At 33.8% G+C, this 9,577-nt stretch overlaps 1 protein-coding gene across 1 annotated transcript; it reads right to left on the bottom strand.

Annotated features, from left to right (window-relative positions):
• Positions 1–1,647: 1,647 nt before the first annotated feature.
• LOC132741843 (uncharacterized) lies at positions 1,648–8,729 on the bottom strand. Its single transcript, XM_060730103.1, has 6 exons — positions 8,502–8,729; positions 7,518–8,237; positions 6,911–7,201; positions 6,389–6,729; positions 3,219–3,386; positions 1,648–1,791 (listed from the first exon to the last, which is right to left on the bottom strand). Exons 2-6 carry the CDS (start codon positions 8,212–8,214, stop codon positions 1,648–1,650), a joined length of 1,641 nt encoding a protein of 546 aa, XP_060586086.1. The 5' UTR covers positions 8,215–8,237; positions 8,502–8,729.
• Between the last annotated feature and the right edge of the window lie 848 nt (positions 8,730–9,577).

Raw genomic sequence — 9,577 nt, 5'->3', positions numbered from 1 at the left:
AACCATTAGTCTTCAAGTTATGCTCTGGACAAGAAAATGCAACGGACGGCCGGACCGACCGACCAACCGACCACCGAGTGATTCCTATACACGCCCCCAAACTTCGTTTCGGGGGTATTTAAAAGAATGAGCATACAAATTCATCTTTGTTTGTAAGGCCCTTCGGCCTACTTTTTTCCTGATTAATGACCTACAACTGACCGTACAATGATGCAATATGATGTCTGAATTCTAGAGCTGAAAGATATTACACATCATAAACAGGTCATGACATTAAGACTTTCTCAATGCCATTGAATCTCTTGTGCATAACATAATTAAATACACATTCCAACATGAATTGTTTCCCTTTTATTATGAAAAGATATCTAGATATCCTATGCCAATCTTTGAGTCATAGAAATCTATTGAAATTTAAAAGATATAAAAGAATTGATAAACTATGTATGGGAAGCTGCATATCCTATTATAGGCCAAGTAAAATTGGTCTTTTCTATAAAAAAAATAATGACACTAACATTATCTCCTTTGTGTGAAGTCAAAACACGTTAATTTTATATTTAAAAAGAGATTGTGTATCCATTGTCAATATTTTCTAATATAAAATTTGAGCATAGAATATCTTTAAAATATAATTTGCAGAAATGTAATGACCTAGGGCATTTAAGCTTTAGCTTTAACAGGGCCAATCAAATAATTATGAGTAAACTTGATAAAAGACTTCCTAAGAGTGCTACAAAGTTTGGTGATCATCCGTCAAATATTTCAGTAGGAGATGATGTTCAAAGTGTTTCTATATTTAGCCTTTCCGGCCCCTTAAAGGGGCCAATCAAATTAATATGAACAAACTTGATAAAAGACAACCTAAGAATGCTACAAACAAAATTTGGTGATCATCCATCCATTATTTCTGTAGAAGGAGACCTTTAAAAGTATTTTTATTTTTAGCTTTAGCTGTCCCTAAAAGGGGCCAATCAAATGAATATGAGCAAACTTGATTTAATACTACCTAAGAATGCTTAAGACAAAGTTTGGTGATTTCAGTAGGAAATGATGTTTAAAGCCTTATCTATTTTTAGCTTTGGATGCCCCTAAAAGGGGCCAATCAAATTAATATGAGCAAGCTTGATAAAAGACTTCCCAGGAATGCTACAGACGAAGTTTGGTGATCATCCATCCATTAGTTCTGTAAAAGAAGACGTTAAAATGTTTTTCTATTTTTAGCTATAGCGGCCTGTAAAAGCGGCTATCAAATTTATATGAACAAACTTGATAAAAGACTACCTAAGAATTTAACAAAGTTAAATGATCTTCCATCTTTGCGTTCTGTAGTACAAGATGTTTAAAGGTGTTTTTCTATTTATAGCTCTGTTGACCCCTAAAAGGGGCAAATTGAAATGACATGAGCAAATTTAAGTCTGACTGTCACAAGGATGCTACAAACCAATTGGTAGGTAAATCTGCCCAGCAGTTTCAGAGAAGACGGAGTATCCCCCTTAGATACTAATTGATACATTTCCTTGTATACCCACAAGACTTCGAATCCAATATAATTTAACAGATTTTGTTTTAAGTATATCATGAAATTGTAAAAGAAGTTTCCTTGTCGTGATATTGTCAGAATTTTTTTTTATTTTCAACGGATATTCAAACAGAAAGCGAGTCAGAAAATATCAAAAATTTATCATGGGTATTCTGTTCTATGCATGACAATGCTTTATCTATAGCTTTTGCTTCAGCAGTAAAAATTACTGCATTATCTGGTAACATAGAACCTTCGATATCATACAACTATACATTCAAATAATATAAAATTAATCAGTAAAGAATCCACGATAATGTCGTTAGAACTTTTTGCCCAACCCTTTTGTATGTACACTTCATTATTTTTTGTAAAATTGTGAAATTGTATATTGTGTGTATATTTTTACAATACAAAATATGTAACTAAACATCAATGCAGAGATATACATTGCTGCCGAGCTACATGACCAGCTTGTTTCAAATGTCAAACGTATATTCACAACAAGAAACGGAAATCGAACACATACAAACAGCAAAATTGTTACTGTCTCTACACCAATTCTCCCATCGTCTCTTCGAGTTGGATACCTCAACGTTCGCGTTAAGGGTTACATTCTAAACCTATGCAGTGCTATAAATGTTCTATATTTGGTCATCATCATACAAAACAAAAACAAAAAACAAAACAAAATGTCTAAAGCAATCAATATTTTGAAAATGTAGCACAAACCATCAATATATTGAAAACTGTAGCCGATAATGTTACCTTCCTATTCAATGTTCGAACTGCGGAGGTAATCATTAACCAACCTCCCGCTCTTGCCCTGTGTGGGTTAAGGATAACAAAATCCGCCGTCAAAAATGTAAACAAAATATTTCGTTTCCAAATGCTCGCAAGCTTGTTTAAAGCCAGATACCGAAACAGCTGTCATATCCAGCTGCTGTGTCTAGGGCGGTAAAGATGGTTGACTCTGCTGTACAGGTTAACTTATGTAAATGTCCTCCTCTTGAGATACTGCAACCCTCTACAGACTAATAGTTCTTCATATAAATAGCCTACATCCGTGCAGACACAGTCACCTTCCAAATATTCACCAAATTAACCAGCTGCACCAGCAAGAGTTGCATCTCCGGAGAAAGTTTCTCGCCAAAAGAGCGGCTTGTTATCACAGATCGGCTGAAGAAGGAAATGCGGAACGCAGCCAACACATCAAATCAGTATGATGTTTAAGAAGATACCGAGTCGATGGAAGACGAGGACCTGAACATCTCTCCACAAGGAACAGCGAAAAATAGAAGTCCTATAAAGTTTCTTAAATAATAACAGAAATATATACCAATCAGAAATCATACTATTTTAAAATGGAACTGTCGTGGTTTAAAATCAAATTATAATGATTTACTTCTTATTTTGTCAAAATATTTTTTGAAAAGTACTGTGTCTTCAAGAGCCTATGCTGTCCCCTAAAGATAGTTTAACACTCAACGATTATACTCTTTGTAATCATATATGTACCAGCAACTCTAGAACATCAGGTGGTTCTTCAATTGCTGTTTTAAACTGTGTTCCTCAATGTCAAATAAAATTTAATACAGCATAACAAGCAACTTCCATCACCTGTCATTTTGTAAGGTCGTTTTAATGCCCATTATCCCATGTGGGGCATCCAATCCTATACTTTAATTCGTCTTACAATTTCCTTCGGACTAGACGTAGGGGTGATGTCGTTGCCACCTTCCGCAATAATTTCACCTTTCTCATGTAACATGTTGCTGTTTAAGTTGGTACTCATTCTGTCTTTTCTGAGACCGCCTTTGCCATACCATCTTATGTTGAATGGGATGTGAAAACCTGTTCGATCCTAGCAAAATAAACTAAGGCGTTTAACATAGCTGTCGCCAAATAGTACAACTTTTGTAGCCATATTTGTCATAAGACTGAATCAGTATTGTACAAAGCTTAATGTAGATAGAAATGTAAAGGAGAGTGATTTACTTCACATTTACATATATCCAAGCTGTCAACAGTTCAGATCTGTTACATACATGCATAGTCAATAATCGATGTAATCTTTTATCAAAGCAATAAAAGCCTGTTATTAAAGTATACCACATTTTGTTTACACTTTTATAGTTGTTACATATTCCTTTTTATTGTGATTAATAAACACTATAATGTATAAAATATTATTTTATATCATTGTTATTATTAGTTATTTTATATAAGTTCAAGTTGCTATTTATTCATTCATTCACTCATTCATTTATTTATTTATGTATGCATTTATTTATTTATTAAGGTATGATGCTACTATTCTATATATAACTTATATAAGTTAAAGTCAGATATACACTTTCACATCTCGTAATAAAAGTATTTAGTCCGTAATGTGCCTTTAAGGTAATTTTGCAAACACGATTAATTTCTTTGATATTGCGCATATGTGTTATAGTCTGACATTAAATCTATAGCGATTTTTAAATTAATTATGTAACATGAAATGTCGAACGACACATATGTTGACTCACATAATTGGTAATTTTGCTATAGAAACTTGCCATAAATGGGTACATGGAAGTGTTCAATTACAGAAAAAAGAAAAATAATGAAGACTTTGTGATAAATAGTTTTCAAGATAATGAGATATTTAAGGCTTCTGTGACCTAGAACTTTGAACTAGTGACCCAAAATCAATAGGTGTGAAAAATGAAGACTTTGTGATAAATGGTAACCAAGATAAAAAACGGAAATCATTTACCATTCAAGGACCCTGTGACATTGACTTTTAACCTTATGACCCCCAAATCAATAGGAGTCATCTACTAGTTATGATCAATCAATATGTGAAATATGACATTTTTGTGATGAATATTTTTCAAGATAATCAGCGGAAACTGTTCTGACATTTAAGACGCCATGTGACCTTGACCTTTGACTCAGCGACCCAAAAATCAATAGGGGTTATCTATTAGTTGTTCTAGTAACGTTGGAGATAATAAGTTTCCAGTTTCTAAATATAAATTTTGAGTTACTTAGTCAAAATTTCGAGTTAATAAGTCGAAATTTCGAGATAAGTAGTAAGACATTTCGAGTGACTAAGTCAAAAGTTCGAGTTTCGTTGTCGAAATTTCGAGTTGATAAGATGAAATTTCGAGATAAGTTACTCGAAATTTCGAATTAGTTTGTCGAAATTGCGAGTAAGTAACTAGAAATTTCGAGATAAGTTGCTTGAAATTTCGAGTCAGTTTCTCGAAATTACGAGTTAATAAAAAGCACAAACCTGGCACTAATGATCGTCCGTACGTAAATGGCAAGAGCAAAAGAAAATTATAAAACAGTGATTTTTTAAAAAAAAGTCATATTTCTATGTTTTGATTCATACTATTTTTATAGTTTACACTAACTTGGATTTATTTGTAAATCTTGCAATTTTGTTGAAGTTCAAAAACCGTTTTTACGATATTTTACTCAATTTTCGACTATTTTCAATTCAATTGTTTAAATATTTTAAAAAGGCCCGATCTTACCAAAAATTTGTTTGTTTTTTGTTTGGATTTTACGGCACGTCAACACATAAATGGCCATATCGTGCCGAATGCTAAAATAGGCTTAAAATATAATGTAAAACTCTGCAAAAGACAACGAAAAAGAGCCAATTAGATCCTCGAATACAAGTTTATCATTTTCAAATAATCGATGATGTTTTTTGATGGAATTGTATTAAAGAGTTCCTTAGGTGAATTTAAATTATAAAATCTATTACAGGCCTGTGAAAAATCATGACATTCCAGAAGAATATGCTTGACAGTATAATTTTCATTGCAAGCTACACAGAAAGGGGCATTGTCATTCGTGAGGAGATAAGAGTGGGTAACTTTAGTGTCTCCAATTCGGCATCGAAGAAGGACTGTTTGATCATGGCGGTTTGACAAAGACAGAGATGGTGATACATCAAGAGATGGGTTTATATCATGAAGTTTATTAAAGACGTCATTGTCCCAATTTGCTTTCCAGATGAAACGAGTTTATTTATAGCCGTTCTACAATCAGAAGCAGGTAACAATAAGTCAGTTTTTTGAAAATTTAAAGATTGTTTAGCTTAAGCATCTACTTTTTCATTTCCTCGTATACCTACATGACTTGAAATCCAATATTATTTAACAGATTTTATTTTAAGTATATCATGAAATCGTTAAAGAAGTTTCTTTATCATGATATTGTCAGAATATTTTTAATTTTTAATGGATATTAAAACAGATAGCGAGTCAGAAAATATCACAAATTTATCATGGGAATACTGTTCTATGTATGAAAATGCTAAATCTATAGCTTTTGCTTCAGCAGTAAAAATTGATGCATTATCTGGTAACCTCATACTAGATGTAAAATTATTTTCAAACACAGCCGCACCTACTTTGCAACCTTCCTTTGAACCGTCCGTATAAATATGTATAAACTCTTCACGTTCTTCCTTAATTGCTAGAAATTTCTCTTTGAAATATTCATGTGAATTTGATGACTTTTTTATATTTGAAAGGTTAATATTTATTTCAGGGGAATTATAAGTCCAAGGTGAAACATCCTCATCGTCATTTTGAAGGATACTGTCTGGACTAATTTTAAGTTTATCTAAATCATCTTTTAAAAGAAGGCCTAATGGTTTAATTGTCTTTGGTTTGTTAACAAATTTTTCAATATAACTTGGTTTTGAAAATTATATTTTTGGCTGGATTTATGCTATTTGATGAAATTCTAGTTGCACATTGAAGTGATAGCTTTTTTCGACGAAGCTGAAGCGATGGTTCCCCAGCTTCCGCATATAGACTTTCTATAGGTGAGGTGCGAAATGCACCTAAAGCTCACTAAAGATACTAAGTTTGCGATACTCTTCCACAGGGTCTTGTAAAACTGTGATTTCGCTGCTCTTCGTTTCTCTGCGCAGTGAAGCATAAAGGACTGCAAAAATGGCACCTGTGTGAAGGTCAGTACACGGTGTATTTTGGTAACACATAGACCGTGTTTTGTGTAGAACTGAAGGTTTCTGTAGTGTACTGTGTACTTTTTTTTATCCTTCAATGTCAAACACAGGCGATTGTCCAGTTTCATATTGTCCATGTTGACACCACATGACTCCGCCATTCTGACAGTGTGTTCCGATAGATCGTCTTTTGTAATTGTCACTCGTTCCGGGGCTAGTGGGAAATCTGAAAATGAAAGAATTTCTCATATTTACCAATGCATTATATTTTTTTTCTTGTCCAAATATGTACACAAATGAAAGATATACCAACAGAGTGAGTACGGAACGGGCTTTAAGATAAAAAAACATCTTGGCGTGTTACTATATGTCGAATTAAAATAAAAGTGGAAAAACAAATATCATACCATCGTGATCATCGTGCAGTTCTGGTGGATAGCTCAAATCAACCTCTAAAATGTAACCATGATCATTATCTGGTGGTATTTCCGCAAAATCAATTCTGTCTATCTCATTTCTTTCGAGGAAGCGAAATCCGTATGCTGGGAGTCTTGCCGAGGTCATTGTTGATGTATACAGCCCATTGAAATCCATGAAGTCAATGTAGCTGTTCTCTTCGTTTTCGTTAAACATTTCTTTTGGCATTTCGGCGTTGTTTGCCCGGGCATACCTCGGATTTCCAACAACTGCAATACCACCTGTGAATGAGAAAATATCTAAGGTTGAGTAATACCAGAAACAATGAAATGTGTATTTCTTTATCAAGAAATCTACAAACATTTCAAAAGTGTCTAACTGTCGTTAACGTTTGAAAAGGCTCACTAAATCTCTATTTAAAGAAGTGTTTGTCATTTAACGAAAATAAAACATAACAGCTGTTCAATTAATCAAGTATTTGATTGATTGATTAATTTATTTATTCCTTTCTAAGTTACATAATTAATTATCAATAACTTACTTACTTAATAAAAAAATTAATCAATTAATTAATTAATTAATTAATTCTAAACTTACCCCTTATAGCATTTTCTATCATAAGATGTGCTTCGTGGGTAGTTTGCAGTCCAAGTGAAGTGCCACTGAACCGCAAGGCGCTTTCCCATGCAAAGCTAGCGAGCGTATAAAACCTAATAGGGTCCAGTTTAAGGTCCTTCATCACAGCTGTTCTCAGACTGCTGACAATATCGGCCGTAAATAAACAGTCTGTAATCAGTGCCAATTCCATTAGTTTTTTAAGACTTTTTTCGTTAGCTGAGTTCCAGACGTTTTTCACGACTCGGTAGTCGTCTTGTGACAATGTCGTATCCTCGATGCAGTCACCGAACTGTTCAATTGATGGCAGTTCTGACTCGATCAGCTCCTCTGGACCTCTTATGTAGTCCCTACATAACGGTATTTTACAAAGCTTGTGTTCATTAGCTGAGCACGGCCAGTACGTATTAGCATGCACGAAAGCGCCATCACCTTCTTCCGCTCGAAGTCCGTCTACAAGAGATCTAAGTGGGTCCTTGAAGAAATTCTTAAAGTCGATGAAGCGGCATCTGTTTATGGTCAACCCTGCGTACGAGTCTATAGTCCTTGGAATGACTTTAATGTTATCGACGCCATGAATATCAGCTGCGCACACTAGAATTCTTCCGTCGTACACGGAGAGGTCGTTTAAAACAACAATAAGATGGTTTGGTACCTTCAGTTTCAGGTTACAACCCATACAAGCCCTGCCTCGAATCTTACCTGCAACAAAGCAACGTGTACGATAATTTAAGTCAATAAGTGAAATAACATCATCAAAATAATAATAATAAAGCAAACATTATCAAGCACATGTGCAAAGAAAAGAAAATTAATTGTCTTTAGACAAATGTTCACATATTTGAAAATAAAAACTCAATTGAGCTGAGAAACAGCTGAGGAAAATATCTGGATTAAAATGAATTCAACCATAATTTTACATAACCAATTACACATAGGACAGGACTGTGACAACCCGGGATTTACCTGACTGTAAATATAGACGAGTACTATTCTGTTTAGGATGGCTGAAAACCACATTTTTCGTCAACAAATTCCCTGACCGGTGATAATTTTTTACAAATCCCGCCAGACGTGAAAAAATGAGATGTTATTTATTTGTTAGCCAATGTAATTTGTTAATTTTGACCTCTCGCGCAAAGGTTAGTGTTCATTAGATTTAGTTGTCATGAAATTTTAACGATTGAAAGGGATGAGGCCACTAATAAATTCAGGTCAGACTAATCTATACTAATCAAAAGTTCTAACGCTCGTCTAAAAATGGACTTTACTTCAAAACGAAGAAATGTACACATATGAAATATTCACCACACGTATATTATCAAATGTAGTTATTGTCTACATGAACGTTTTGATAATAGCTTCATGCTTGAGAGCACACAAGCTTGGTCAGTGAAAATCGCTTTTCTCGTGCATAATCGCTTCACGTGAATTTTCAATCAATAAATTTCGAACAAAACACTTCTTAGCGTATACACACATGTAGTCATAACAGCCATTTCATTGAATGATTCCGTAATTAACAAAACAAACGTTTTCGTTACAATACGATTTAATAACACTAATAACACTAATCGAAATATAATAAAACAATTTAATACACCATATCTGGTTCTAAAATTCCAGTAGTTGATGAAGCTAAGTTTTTAGGAATTATATTTGATAAAAAAAAAACTTTCTTTTATACCACATATTAAACATCTGAAAACTAAATGCCTTAAAGCTTTAAATTTACTTAAGGTTTTATCAAGTACAAATTGGGGATCAAATTCTTCCACATTACTGAAATTATACAGAAGTCTTATCCGATCAAAATTAAATTATGGTTCTGTAGTATATGGGTCTGCAAGAAAATCGTATCTTCAAATGCTAGATACCATACATCACCAGGGTTTACGTTTAGCTTTTTGTTTAGCGCGGAGGAAGGTAGTCTAGTACTGGTGTAACTCTCCAGGAACGATGGTTAGGAAACTACCCGCCTATATGACTGAAATACTGTTGGAAAAAGGCGTAAAATGAAACAAACAAACAAACAAACGTTT

The sequence above is a fragment of the Ruditapes philippinarum genome, unplaced genomic scaffold, assembly GCF_026571515.1.
Source record: "Ruditapes philippinarum isolate M1 unplaced genomic scaffold, ASM2657151v2 ctg8015_1_1_1_1, whole genome shotgun sequence".
Taxonomy (NCBI): domain Eukaryota; kingdom Metazoa; phylum Mollusca; class Bivalvia; order Venerida; family Veneridae; genus Ruditapes; species Ruditapes philippinarum.
This window is presented reverse-complemented; position numbering and strand designations above follow the sequence as displayed.

What these genes read in the sequence shown, in the direction of transcription:
- LOC132741843 (XM_060730103.1), bottom strand. Translation starts at nt 8,214, where the DNA reads ATGGGTTGTAACCTGAAACTGAAGGTACCAAACCATCTTATTGTTGTT. An exon ending in GATAGAAAATGCTATAAGGG is followed by an intron (nt 7,202 to 7,517) that starts GTAAGTTTAGAA and finishes TCTCATTCACAG; the next exon opens with GTGGTATTGCAGTTGTTGGA. An exon ending in TCGCAAACTTAGTATCTTTA is followed by an intron (nt 3,387 to 6,388) that starts GTGAGCTTTAGG and finishes TTATTTTGCTAG; the next exon opens with GATCGAACAGGTTTTCACAT.